The 14870-nt window shown below is 42.1% G+C and overlaps 1 protein-coding gene across 1 annotated transcript; it reads left to right on the top strand.

Annotated features, from left to right (window-relative positions):
- Positions 1-8409: 8409 nt before the first annotated feature.
- ndfip2 (Nedd4 family interacting protein 2) lies at positions 8410-14656 on the top strand. Its single transcript, XM_084004456.1, has 8 exons — positions 8410-8613; positions 11235-11457; positions 11681-11811; positions 12093-12180; positions 12275-12399; positions 12485-12551; positions 12637-12741; positions 12822-14656. The coding sequence occupies exons 1-7, from the start codon at positions 8587-8589 to the stop codon at positions 12738-12740; spliced, it is 765 nt and encodes a 254-aa protein (XP_083860582.1). The 5' UTR covers positions 8410-8586; the 3' UTR covers position 12741; positions 12822-14656.
- The last annotated feature ends 214 nt before the right edge of the window (positions 14657-14870 follow it).

The following is a 14870-nucleotide window of genomic DNA, read 5'->3' as shown; positions in this document are numbered from 1 at the left end:
CGGATACGTTTTTTTCGTGTCAAAATCGTGTCTTTCCGTAGATTTTGTATGCAACTGCTCTGCCACTGAAAGTCGTTTCTATCTGAACACGCAGAAAAAAAAAGGATGTCTTGACTTAAGCACACTGCGACGATTTCATAAACTCAAGGTTGTTAAGGAACCAGTTAGTCCTGAGCTGGAAATTCTTACAAATCAAAAAATGTGTAAAGCTTTCTAGAACACTGAAACATGTATTTCCTGGCTGAATGGTTCACTTTTGGTTTCAAACGATTACTTTCGGGTCATGTTTCTGCAGCAGGTCATTGTATGAGTCATTATTTGAATAACCGAACCACACAGTGCGGTTGAAAAAGCGAAAGAGACGGTACTTCTCGATACTTGTTTATCATGCATGCAATTACGATTCGTAACTTGGTAAGATTTAAAAAAAACAAAACCATAAAAAAAAGATATTTTGCAAACTCACTCATGGGAGCTGCCAACTGCGCATTTTAGAGATGACAATATGCCATGTGAGCCTACAATAAAAGGAAAAAAAGTAACAAAAAAAAAAAAAAGTCATCTAAGACTTCAGGTGTTGTATGGCCTTGGTCCCATAATGGAATGTGAAATGTTCTGTGCTGCCACAAAATGTATTTAGGCTTAGATTTATACTGTATATCTCTGTATGTTTCTCTTCCTTTTTCAATAGATTATCATGTTAAACCATTGAATAAATTATATACATTGTACCTGTGTATTTGGTATTGCGAGCATGAGACTCTATTAAAAAGTCTGCATACACTGTACATGTAGAGCCCAGAGTGTAATGAGTATTTACAAAAAGGGCATCCTGTTTCACAGCTAATGATTATAATTAGGCCATTAGAAGGAACCCACACAGAACCATCTTTGATCGATGCAGGACAGCACATAAAAAAAAGAAGCTCTCTAACGTAATTGCGGCTGTTATTTGTTAGATCAGCTTACAGGATGCTCAGCAAGGTAAAATATCACATCTGCACACAAGGTAACTAATACATTGCATTTCATTAACTACAAGGACCGACGTCCTACACGTAATCCGATCAAAGGTATCCCTTAAGGATGAGATCGTCTGCATAATGTCGTTTCTTGTGGAAACATCGGTAAATACGACTGGGAGCAATCGTAGTGGGTTTTTACTCTAACCGTGGGTGACACCGGTAAAACATGTTTCCAAACAGATCCAGCAACGGCTGAAGAGGGAGTTCAGAGCGGAGGCGATGAATCAAACAAATTGAAACGGTGCTGCTGTCAGCAGAGTCCCACTGACAAGAAGCATGAGCTGACAGAAGGTCTAAAGATGTACAACCGGCTGGAAGCTAAATAATGACATTTATCAAGGGAAAGCAAAACATTTTTCTAATCTCCCAATGGGAACACCTCTCACAAATCCAATTTTCACACATTATCCCACTGCTTACCTTGTATAAATAGCCTGAATCAGCTTTTTTTGGTGTTATGTGTTTGTCGCAGATAGTTGAGCAAGTTCAATCGCACACAAATAAACAGTGCGTTGCTCCTTTTTTCATTTTGAATGGTCTCGATTAGTGTTAAAATTGGATTTGACGTAACTGGCGACAGACTTTTGCAGGGATGTTGCCAGCTGTTCTCTGGCTCTGTGGTTCTTTTAGCAAGTCTCATTGTGCTGTATTAAGAGGTAACCTTGAGAAGTGGAGAAACAAATGCATATTTGACACTTATGGGAAGTTAAAAAGGCCCAGATACACTATATATACCTCTATTTATGCATAATGACTTAAAAAAACGCTGAGCTTTGCTTTCCGTCTCCCCCCCAACCTTTCCACAATAGCCTATATGAGTCCCTCGGGGTAAATGATAGATTTTTAATCTCTTTCCTTTATCATGTATATAAGGGTTCTAACCCCAAGATATATTGCACAGTTTATCATTAAACTAATCATGAAATAATACTGTTGTTCAGCAGTTTGTTGTTGAGAACATACTTGGAGACTCTTTAGGCAGTTTGATAACGACGAAAGGTTCAGGGAAAAGGGGGTAAAGCAGATCCCGGTTGTTTATCCGGCTGTACCTGCCTAACTTCCTCTTGCCTCTGTACCGAATTCAAAGAACCCAAAGTACAGATGCGCATCTCCTTCTGCTGTCAAACGGTTTCTAGCACATCGGGTCCCCAGATCATCGCTGTGCTCAGTTTTGAGAGGAAAAAACAAGAAATAGAAACACACTCCTACACGTCAACTGTGTCAGCTGTGTTGGAAAAACAACCTCTACCGTGCCATATTTTAGGATGAATAAATGAAGGGTTTCAGTTTATTTAAGCGTACAGTCCTGGCTTTTTTCTCAAGAGAGTCGTTGGAGGATGTTGATCGACGACCTAAGGTGGACGAGATGCCAAGTCACCAATGAAACACGCTCGCGAGGGCCGTAAAGCTAAAGTCAACCAAAGGTTATCAGAGCAAAAAGACAACAGCGTACAAGCAGCATCCGCTCTCTCGATTTGATCTTATCGACGAGCCGAACGTGGAAAAGTACAGAAAAATAGGCGATAACAAGGGCACAGCTTCTGGGCTCGACGTCATTAACTTGCAAAGGATCTGGCTCCGTGTAATAAAATCAGAGTTATGGCGACGCTCGGATATTAAGGGTGATGATTCTTGTCAAAAGTGTGCACAAATCATCGTCGTTCATTTGCAGGAAATGAGGCTCCGAAGGCTGAACTGGCGAGAGGCATTGTTATGCACGACCTGCAGGAGCACTGGGGTAAATGACTTATTGCTTTCATAAAAGAGCAGCGAAAAAAAGAATATTAATTATTAATTAGCGTTATTTATTTTTTTGTTTCCCCCCCGTCAAGAATTAAGAGGGATTAGATTGCTTTACATTGCTCCAGTGGGAGGGGTGGGGGGGTGGGGTCGCACACAACATATTGCTCCAACAAGCAATATAAATAGTGTTAAAACGAGAGCCACCTGTGGGGCTGTGATGCTAACATCAGCATGCTCACAATGGAAGCGCTAACATGCTGATGACTCATTAAGATACATAATAATAACCATAAAATTCCTCCATATTCACTTCAAGACATAATCTCTCACAAATCATGATCATCTTATCTCAGATGATTTGATTGTAGTTCCATTTAAAGAGTTTTTTAATGATAATATTGTGAATTTGCAGTTATTTTGCCCATGAAAATTATCATATGACAATTTCATATCGTCCCATTGAAGTGAACCGTATGAACTACGACAAAATACTTCAGTAACTTTCTTTTCTAAATTTACTTTCCCAGCTTTGAAGCTGCCTTTTCACACACTCCGAAGCAAGTTTCCCATTTTTTTAAATATTAAATTAATTTGATCAGGTTAGTTTCGACTTCATATTGCAAATTATGCAAGGGCACTAAAGACCTCCATATCCTGTTGTCATCACGGGAGCATCCTATTCTTACTATACTATACTATACTATACTCCCTGTAGTCTCCCTATTCTGGCCACTGATTGGGTTTCCGATCTTCTTGTATCCTCAAAAAAAAAATGGAATATGGTATTTAAGGGCCACGTTAGATATTTACTCATGCTACTAATACTAGATTTTTTTTTTTATCTTTATTGAACATGGTAAAAAAAAAATAATACAAACGAAATTATGCAAATGAGCAGTAAAAAGGAAAGCAAAAAAAAAAAAGTAAAACAAGCAAATGGGATCCTCAGGATCCTAAGCGATAAATACATGACTCATGAAATAATAAAGGGATAGGAAGAAGTTAAAAACTTTTCTGGTCCCCCTCTTATTTTTTATAATCATTAAATCATTCTGTTGTATAACCCGAGATTGTTGTGGCAATCAGAGCATCAACCGCTGCGAGATAAGAACAAACTTACAGAGCCCCAAACAAGCCCTCAACGGTTGCATAGCAACAGCATCATCCACAGCCGGGGCCTTCCTCCATACAGTAGCTGTGTTTAGTGCTGCTTGTTTGAAAGCGAGGCACCCCGTGGTTACCGGGGACAACTTGTTCTGATGAGACATTGTTTCTGGACGGAAGGTGACCCAAATCAACTCACGAGGCGGCGAGGACGCCATACATGTGTTTCTTATCGGGAAGGGGAGGGGGGGGGGGGGGGGGGGGGGGATCACTGAATGAATTCTTTCTGATGTCTTCTGTCTTTCTTTCTCTCTCCCCTCCCCTCCCCGCCTGCCAGCTGACACACTTTCTTTTAATTCATCAGCAGCATGGCGAGCGATGGAGTGGGAGGGAGAACGGGAGGATGGAGAGAGAGAGAGAGAGAGGGAAAGAAAGAAAAAAAGTGCATCAAAAGGCGGTCTCGGAGACCGGGGGGAATACATTGACTCTTCCATGTGCTTTTTGATGATGCCTTTCTGTTTCATGAACTCAGTGATACACAACAGAGGCAGCAGCCTACTTGTCTTTTTTACTGTCTCGTTGGCTCCATCATCGACGCTCATTACCCTCCTGCATCTTTTATTTTGAAAGGCTTCCTGGCAAACAAGGCCGTACTGTACAGGGCTCACCCTTCCTACAATCAGTCCCCGGAGGATCAACTTTTCTTGGATTCTTTCCCTGAATCATTAAACATTTAAAGGACTATTCCCCCACGTGTCCCACACTACAGGGAATCACACGGCCTATCATGTTTGACCCAGAAACATATCTCATATCTTGAGTCACATCTGCTCACTGCAATAATGATTAGGAATAAAAAAAAAAAAGATCTTTGGAAATAGATTAAAGAGAATGTTGACCACAGTTTTGCTTTGTTTTTTTTCACTTCAGAGTAGAAGACAAATGAATGCTGTGTTTAATTGAACATCTGGAGTTGTTCTGTCTCCACGGTAACAGCCGTGTCAGGGTGTTTGATTTACTACAACGTCATCCGGCGAATATTAAACGTGTGAACTTGCACGCCATTATTATTATTATTATTATCCATGTATCCCACGTCTTAAAGTTCACTGTCACTATTATGAACAGCTGATATTTTTCTATTTTTTAAGACTTTATCAGAGGGATATATTGCCCTTTTGAGTTTTTTTTTAAGCTGCTATGCTCAATATTTTTTTTAAATATTAACAACAGATCATGACTGGTTAGCAATATGACTTTAATCACCTTTTGCTGCCAGCTCGACACCCACTTTTGCTGTTTTTTTTACTTCTTTTTTTTTTACTTTTTACTTACATTTCTATTATTTAATAAGCTGCTCTATTATTATAATCATTATATTATATCTACTGCTGCTGTTATCATTAGTAGTAGTCATATGTCATTATTGTTACTATAGCAATTACTACTCTGATGACTCACTCACTTATTTTGTTGTTTATTCTAGGCTTCTCCTCATTGCTTTGAGGCTGTATAAATATAATATAATTTTAAAAATTCATCAAAGTATCATTTGTTCCTCTAATGCATCCATTTCCTGGTCAAGAACGCTGAACAATACACGTAATGGGTGCACATTAGGCCCGTACAGACGTTGAACTTCTACCAAAAGGACTATTTCAAACTCCACATTCTCTCAGTTCATCAGTATCTCACATAATATCATGAATTATATTGAGTGGAGGACATTAACAGGCTCTTGTGGGGTTTTAGACAGAATACGAGATGATATCGCTGGCGACGCCGGGCGTTTTTTTGGAGTGCACGTTCCCATTTCCTGTGTTCAGACATTATCAGCCATTTGTTCTCTCTCCCCGCGACAGGAGCCCTTCTGCTCCCTCGGCTCATTGTGATCAGAGTGAGCGGCGGCTGCCAGAGAGGGAGAGGAGACAAAAGCATCTTTGTCTTTAAAGGTTAACACGTCGGTTTTTCCTTCTCCCTCTGAATATGGGAAAAAATATCATTTCTGACCAATTTAATGCCCATTTTTGACTCAAATCAACAAACATTAACCTGCATGAGCCTATTAAAGGATAACCTTGTGTTTCCCGCCCTCTGCTGGCTGCTGAGAGCGCCTGCAGTGACGCATGCACCCCCTAAACAGATCACACACCCACACACTCGGGCTGCAGACACCGGGAGGCGTGTACGCGTGATTAATGCTCACCGTTTTTCACGTTTCTGGCTAATTAGCAGCCGCTCGCATCTCATACCGACGGTTATTTCAGAGACATGTTATTTGGCCTGTGTCGATGGAGTCATAGACGACGTAATTACACGTTTAATTACTTCATGTTTGGGCTGTGCGAGGGGCCAATCTCAGGGATGGGGTTTCCGCTTACTTGCACTTTTCAATTACGGCTCCATCCTCGTAGAAAGCCAGTCATCGGAAAGAGACAAAACTATTGTTTCTTTCATCCCAGATAATGTAAATGATGATTTTACACATCAAGAAAGTCCAATTGTTAAAGTATAAGACCAAAAGTCGCATTTCTTTCTTCCTTTTTTTCTAAATTGACCCACATCATGTGTGTAATTCATGAATCCATAAAAAGGGACACCGGAAGGGGAGGGGCTTAGCCTCTCTATTAAGCAACACTTCCATATTGTCTTCAGTGCTGATATAGCTGATATTGCAAGACAACCAGATGTCTCACAAAACGCTCACCTCCAGTCAATAGCCAAGCCTTTCACGGCATAACAATGAGCGTTTCTTTATGTAACCCCTTTCCACGGCATCTATTTACCTTGAAATCAGGTTGCCAAGTAACAACATCCTGATTGCTTGGTGTGTGTGTGTTCTGGTAAGTGATGGATGTGCTAAAGTGCCATCATGGGCTCTAAAATTGGGGCAACTTCAGGTCCTCTGCATGACACACAGCGCTACATCTTAATCCTTAACGCTGTTAAAGGATAAAACACTTCATGATGCACCCGTCTTTTTGTTCTGCATCACCCCTTTCGCCCTCTACTTCCCTCTCCGTCTCAGCATGAGCTGCTTAACTGATCCATGTGCTACAGTAATCCCCCTTCTTAGCCAACGGGATTAATATTTAATTCAAGAAGAGCCTTTTAATCGATACCTCGCTGTGTTTTCATCGTTCGCCCCGTTTAGGGTGGGCTTTACCCCGGCTTTTTAGGCAAACGGAGGGACCGGGAAGTGGAACGGGATGGATCGGGCAGATGGGAGTGGAAGGATTCCCCTGTGGGAGTTCTTTCAAAAGCCATTTATCAGCATCTTGCGAGGAATACAGCAGGTCAACGGGGTCACTGGGGTTCAAAAATGAGGATTGTGAAAAGATGAGTAATACATCACAGCAGCGTTCGCCTTCAAACTGTCCTCTATGCACTTTATATTGTTGTATTATTACACAGGCCTTGTGAACCTGAACTGTCCATTTCTGAACCTCTTTGTGATTTATCCTTGAAACTTTCAGCCTATTGTGCTGAGCCACTGAAATGCTGATCCAGGATTAGACCAGAGGCAAGAACGCATAACAGTAAACTTCAGAACGTGACATCAATATATGTGTATATAAGATGTCAACATGTCTGTGCATCTAAAAGCTAAAGAATCATATGATCTTAATGATTTGAAACGTCACAACAACAGCAGCTTTGTGGCGGTTCAGTGGTGAAAGCGGGCTTTGGCGCCACCCAGTGGCCCATTTATCCACGGACTGTGTGTGCATGTGCGTCATCACGCCTGCTCCCTCCGTGGAAATCCGTGAACAAAGTTAGCCGGAGTCGGACAAAAATCGGATATACGGGGATTTGACCTTCAAAATAAAACATCTTAATCCGCCCAAAAATAGTTCTTAGCGCTTCAAAAATAATTATAAGTAACAGGTTATCATCTTAAAGCCAGCTACACCTTTTGATTAGAAGGAGAAATAAATAATTGTATAAATGATATCTATCTATATGTGTTCAAACTCACTTGGCCATTCATTCTGATTAAAAAGGCAAGTACATTTACTAATTTCAACAATAAGGTACTTTAGTATTTCCATTTAGACTTATGTACCGCATTTTACAATGACGTATTGTTATGAATGCTTGAGTGTGGTAGGAGATAAATAATACTCCATATTATAACACTGAATGTTACGACATGTAATTACCGACTAGATTTTACTTATCATAGTCCTGTAAAATATGACACAATATTATGAATTAAACTCAGCAAAAGTACATTGATTAGTTAAAAACGGCTGCCCATGCGGCGTATTAACAAATCAGTAATAATCTATTATTTTATAATTTAAAAAAACAACACTGTTAAAGAAGCCATTCTGCATAATGAGTGCTTTTTACATTTCAAACATAGTTAGCAGATAATACCGTTGTGCTATTGACTAAATTTTGAAGTCAGAGGTCCTTGTTATTACTAATTTATGAACTATAACTTTACACACTACATTTAATTTCTATACATTTTATTTTGAAATGCTTGAAAGGAAGTATCATATTACAGGAGCAGTTGGCCAACGTTTCAGCAACAACGCTGTTTTTCTAAGCGAGTGCGCTGGGGGTTGCAGCCATTTCTGTCATCGCCCCGTGTTGTTGGTCGAGAGACGTGTAAGCCGTACAACTAATTGAGGAGCGACGACAGCGTAGATCCCCCCCCTCTGCTTTCCTCGGCTGGCTCGCCCGCCGGCTGAACCTCATCGGGATGGACCCAGCAAGCCGATACCAAGTGGTGAGTGCGGACGGGTGCGATCAAAACACGAGCGATTACTCGGCCTGCCTGTTAGAGGAAACAAGGCCTCACTGGAATTAAAGCGCTGCTACTTCAAGCATAATAACAACAATAATTATGTTATTACTACAATATTAAGACAGGGAAGCAAACGTTGCTAGTTTTCTTCCGGAATGGTCCCCCCTGGTGTGTTTTGGCTTCATTTAAACCCTCGAATGGTTTTGTTATGACAGTTAGCCTCTGAAGCACTTCCGCGTCGGCTAGGCTAACGTTAGCTTGTCAGCCAAGATTAACCTCGTAGGCCTTGAAAGTTAACGTCCTTTATAAACTGTGTTTACACAGTAAATACACCTTCTGTTTTGTACAATTACTTGTTAACTAGGAACATTTGTGAAGGCAGACGACTGAAAACGTGAAAATAATAGCGACTTATTAGCTAGCTAGTATTTTTAGGTAACGTATACTTTGTTTTGAGGCACGTAACTTCGTGGTATTAGCAAACACCCTGGTTACGTATTCAAGTCCAAAGGGCTAATGGGAGTCATGTGAAGGTAATGACACTAATACACAATTATTATGTCTCTTATTACTACATTCAGTGATTTATTAATGGAAAAAATAGTTCCCAGTACTCGTCAAAAGCAACGTGGACCTGGCAACCTCACAGTGTGCATATTTGTGTTAATCAGCATTAAAGTGCGTGTAGATTAATAACAGTGGAGAGATTCTGATAAAGTCCTCTTTGTGCTCTGAAACCTGAGGTGGTTCTGTTTTGATAATCCCAAAGATAATCTGTAAAAATAATTAGTGTGTTATACAGGAGTAACACACAATCAACTCTTGATTATCACAGGTTGTTTGTAGGTAACATTACTGTAGAATAACGACACGAGAGCCAGGATTGTGGTTTTCTTTTCATCGTAATTTTCCGAAATAATGTGTAAATCTCTGCAATAAGGTGGAATGATGCTCTGAATGAGCAGCTTGCATGGGTTTGTGGCTATGTTGTTAAGATTTTATGTAATCCCCTGTTTGTGTGTGTGTGTGTGTGTGTGTTGTGTGTGTGGTATGCTTGTCCTTGATTCCTAGCCAGTCGTCAGCTGCTCATTTGTGTTTCACAAGAATCTGTTTGCGTTCAAGGAGGTTTATCTGCACGGGGATGAAGAGAATTCCTTTTAATTATCATTATCTTTTCATAAAATGCCAGAAGTGAAGCGAGTTCTCACATTATTAGTCACTTTCGGTCCAGATCAGTCTGTCTTAGATCGGCGTGTCAGCTGTTTTTCCACGGGGTGTTTCCCTATCTGCGGTGGTGGTTTACCACAACAAGAATTCCGCCATTGCTTCATGGAAAATGTTAGATGGCATAAATGATTTAGAGGAACTTGATTATTAAAACTCAAGACTTATGATGACTGCTATGTCAACGCAAGAAGATCAATGTTATTTCCTGGTAATCTGGACACTGTGTTCTAGAAATCTCCTCCAACAGCCGTCACTTATCCCCTTCACACACACACACACACACACACACACACACACACACACACACACACATGTTTTACGGCTGTGAACCAGCGGAACTTGCTCAACCACATTGACATACCGTTTGCTTATGAGCGCTATGTACTCTCAGTTTTATCCTCAAGGCTGCGATACAAGTGGATAGCCACAACATTATATGTGCTGCTGATATTATAGCATTAAAAACAAATAAAGTTCCTCAAGGGCACCTTGGGAGCTGAAGAGGAATCACACCCTGGATTCTGTAGCCGTCATGTTCCCATCGCCCCTCTGTAATTTCAGATGTGTGGCTGTTTGGTCTGGCAAAAATGGTGTCGCGGGGGCCGCTCGTTAACTGATTACATGCGTATCACTTTCCCCAGAGACCTCCCTCTATTGACACAGCGATGTCGTCTCATGTCTCTGTGCTCACGGTGTCCGACATTCTGCAGAGGGCAAAACGCAACCACAGACATATGTTCATGCTTCCAAATAGCAGTTAAAGTTTTAATCCTCTGTCGTTAAGTCGGCGGCGGCTTCACAATAAAAGCCACCCCGTACTTTTTTTTTTCTTCGAAGCGAAGCAGTAAATTAAATCCATCTGATACAGTGGAAGGAGTAAACAGTGAAGATGTCAGGGAGAGCTGATTTACAGCCTTTTGTAGGAAGCAATCTGAATGTAATATAGGAATAAACCCTGCCACGACCAGTACAAGCTACTATATAAAGAGGTAATTACAGAATATGAAATGGATCATATACTAAGATGAAGTGCACGTCGACCCACTCATTCAGCTTGAAAATATCAATAAAAAAGGGAAATGAATAAAGAAGGGGGGGACGCTGGCCAACCCTTTGCGCTGACAAACAAAAAGAGCCTGTGCAAAGCTCATTTAGTTACATAATAACAACTTGATGCTGGCGCTGCAAACAGAAAGCAGTGTCCGACTTGAGGCTCAAATAACAATGGCTGGATTTTATGGCAGCTTTAAAAAAAGCCAAACAACCTGGCAGGAAAGACGAGGTTGACGCCAGGTTGAGAAACTGAGTGTTTGAACACCCCCCGGGGCCGCTGATCAGCTGATCCGCTCTAACCGCCGTGTCATCCTCTCCTCCAGCTGCACAATGAGGACGACTCTTCGGAGGCCTCCGCCAGCGAGCAGCCGAGTACTTCCGCGGCGGCCCAGGTTAGCACGTCCAGCCAGGACCAGAACCAGAACCAGGCCGAAGCCGTCCTGGGGGCTTGCGCTGCGGCGGCGTCGGAATCTAGGTCTGAGGGGGAGGCGGAGGCACCTCCACCTCCTTACGCCTCCATCGAGCTGGGAGCAACTGCAGCACCCGGTATGTAGACGATTACTTTCCTTCCTAGTTCGCCACAACTCAAGATTCAAAATGTGGGTGCTTCCAAAAATAGCAACCGCCGCAGTTTTGTGGCAACTTCTGGATGGTCTTAACTCATGAGTCAGCGTCGGATTTCCATGACGGAAACACCACATAATTGGCAGCTGCTAAGCATCCGTTTCTTTCCTTTGCAACGTCTCATTTCTCCGTCTTTCTCCCACAGAGACCAGTTACCGAAGTGACTTCCCAGTCCCGCCGCCCTACAGCGTCGCCACCTCGCTGCCCACGTATGACGAAGCGGAGAAGGCCAAAGCGGCCGCCATGGCTACCTCCACTGTGGATGTGATGCCGCGGGTGAGGAAACAAGCTCCCCTCTCCATCCTATGGGATTGTGGTTCCTATTCTTTTACGTACATGTCCATTAAGGAACACAAAATTCCCAGTTCGACACGTACCTCGTAATTAAAAATTATTATTAAACACGGCTATTGTTGCATCCCTATTGTCTTAACCTCAAAGCTACTCCACCCAACAGAAATATGCTGTTCAGACCTGTTTGGTAACTCATCTGTTGACTTAATGCATTAGGTGTGTCCGTTTCGGAGTGTTTTTAAAACAATCGGATGTGTTTCCAGGACGATGAATTCCCTCCCAGAGACGATTTCAGCGACGCCGACCAGCTTCGAGTCGGGAACGATGGGATCTTCATGTTGGCCTTTTTCAGTATGTATTCCCACTCCTCCAAGAGTCTCAGATTCAACTCCGTTTGTTGTCGTAAAGCTAAATAACGAAGCGTCTTCCGTCTCCGTCCCCCTAGTGGCCTTTCTGTTTAACTGGATCGGGTTCTGCCTGTCCTTCTGTCTGACCAATACCATCGCGGGACGCTACGGAGCCATCTGCGGCTTCGGCCTCTCCCTCATCAAGTGGATTCTCATCGTCAGGGTATGTCCACAGATCACAGATGTTATTTCCTCTTGTATTGAATCGTGATTTAACAAATCGTTAACGTGGTGATCTCCGTCTCCAGTTCTCCGACTACTTCACCGGCTACTTCAACGGTCAATACTGGCTCTGGTGGATCTTCCTGTTGCTCGGTGAGTGTGTTGTTTTATTTAAAGTCGTATTATTATTATTATTTTTGCCGATTCTCAAGCGTGGATGTCTGCTTCCCCTCCTCAGGTCTCCTGCTGTTCTTCAGGGGCTTCGTCAACTACCTTAAAGTCCGCAACATGTCCGAGAACATGGCCACGTCTCATCGAACGCGCCTCTTCTTCCTCTACTAAAGTAAAATCTCTTCTGAAAACGAAATGAATGGAAAAAAGCACGCCGTCGCCGTATGCACTAATGGTGATTTTGATCCACAGTTCCCCGCCGCGTCGCCATTCCTTTCCGATGTAAAGTTCCACCCCTTCCCCTCGAATGACCTGAGCGACGAGCCTCGCAGCGAAGAGAGGAGACGGGGACGGAACCAAGGAGACGTAGGGAGGAAGTGTTCTCATTAAAAGCATCGCGGCTCTGAACTGCCGAAAAAGGGGGCCGAGGAGAAAGAAAAAAAAATACGGCTTTGATGATCAGATCTCTTTTTCCTGGCTTCGTTTTTTTTGTTTTTTCATTTCCCTTTGATTCAAAGCTCTTAACGCAGTTTGAAATCCCACGTATGTGTCGCGTCTCTCAAGAGATGCATAACCTGGAGTTAACGGGGGGGGGGAATTCAGCCGATTAAAATGCGACGTCTAATTGTCGTTAAATGAAAGCACAACGGAACTATTTGAGTCTTAAATGTCGGAGAACACTAAAGGTTAGTCTTGTTTGCGATGATGTCGCTTCCCCTGTGCAATCAGTGTTATCAGCTTCTGAATGAGGAAATTTAAAAACAGAACTTACTTCCGATATTCAAATCTCCCCTCCAGCTTTTGCGACAAAGGTCAAGTTAAGAGTGCGTCGTCCCGATCTACTGTATCTCGGAGTCTTAGCGTTCCACATTCCACAAGTTCAGGGTGTTTTTCCACGAGTCTTACTGGAACCGCGACGTAGCATTTTTGCACTTCAGCTGCCCATCCTTGGAACAACTCTCGGCCCCTTAAAACAACCCGGAAGATTTTCATCTGCGCGTATGAGGAAGCAGTTTACATATCAAAGACCCTGATGCGTTTAGTGTCTTCAAAACAAACACCTTCAGACAAGCAACAGCTATTAATAGAAGCTGATTCCTAATGTCCATTTTTATTCTTTTTACGCAACCAATCCATTACATTTAACCTAAACAGGAAAGTCTCGAACGAAAGGAAAAAAAAGAGGATAAAACGTGCGTATTTACGTAAAAAAAGATCTCCAAAATTGCTTTATTTTCCGAGCTTTGCCTTCGAATGATAAGCGGTCACGCCGACCTGACCTATGCAGTAAAGTATTCATCAATCATGACGTTTTTAGGGAGGATGAGGGCTCCATTTGATCTGTTTGAATCAAAGAAAAATGAAAAGCATCCGCCTAACTACCAAAATCACAACACACGTTTCCTTTGCGGGGTTCAGATGGTAAAACACGGAGGGTCCTCGAAGGCAGCTCCTGCTTCGGCGCCGTGCGAGTGGAACTGATGATGTTTTGTTTTGTTTTTGGCTTGAGTGAAGCTCTTTGGAATAAAAGATTATGCAACGTAGTTGTGGGTAACGAGCTCCAGTAGTTTGTCTCGTGATCGTGGTTGAGTAGTCGGATTCCAGATCAGGTTCTGTGGTTGGTGGTGGTTCAGGTGCTCATTGAACACACTGCAAAGTGTGTGTGTGTGTGTGTATGTGTGTGTGTGTGCCAACAAAATGATTTGAATTACCAGTAAATCAGAGGAACATGCAATAAAAGCTACTACAATGTGACCGGTTTTGCATGTTTTGCATGATTTGGAGAACCCTCTCTGTGATTTTGGATTATTGGATTCTAATTTCCTTCCGGTGATGTAACCGTTGCCATGCAACAGCGACGGTATCGGCGATGCTGTCCAGTGTGACGTGTGTGAAATGGAGCCTGACTGGACAAAAAAAAACCACCTGCTTTTCTCTTTTTGATTATTTTTGTCCTCCGTAAAATGAAATGTATATACCAGCTTATGCCAATTCATAATATTTGCACTTTGAAGAACTGTACAGTATGATTTGTGAATCGTGATGTGGTGGACGGAGAAAACAAACAAACGTGAGGAGAAAATAAACACCCTTATCTTAGCCATCCGAGAACTGGAATTCTTAATCATCCCAAATAAATAATCTGCCTTTTGCACTTTTTATTTTTCAGAAAAAATAAATATTATTGTGTGTATTTCATTGCGTTTCGCCTAAACTGTGACGACTTAAGTATTGCCCAATTTTTTTTAAAAGCTTTTATTCTTCTACTTTGCTCTTTTGCAACTTTCAGCAATATCAACA

Source organism: Eutrigla gurnardus (assembly GCF_963514095.1).
Source record: "Eutrigla gurnardus genome assembly, chromosome: 24".
In the NCBI taxonomy this organism is placed as follows: Eukaryota; Metazoa; Chordata; class Actinopteri; order Perciformes; family Triglidae; genus Eutrigla; species Eutrigla gurnardus.
The sequence above is the reverse complement of the archived record's forward strand: the minus strand, read 5'-3'. Positions and strand labels throughout refer to the sequence as shown.

Excerpts from the sequence above, each read along its gene's own strand:
- ndfip2 (XM_084004456.1), top strand. The coding sequence starts at position 8,587 with ATGGACCCAGCAAGCCGATACCAAGTG. Across the intron at positions 11,458-11,680 it reads GGGAGCAACTGCAGCACCCG|AGACCAGTTACCGAAGTGAC; the intron begins GTATGTAGACGA and ends TTTCTCCCACAG. Across the intron at positions 12,400-12,484 it reads AGTGGATTCTCATCGTCAGG|TTCTCCGACTACTTCACCGG; the intron begins GTATGTCCACAG and ends CTCCGTCTCCAG.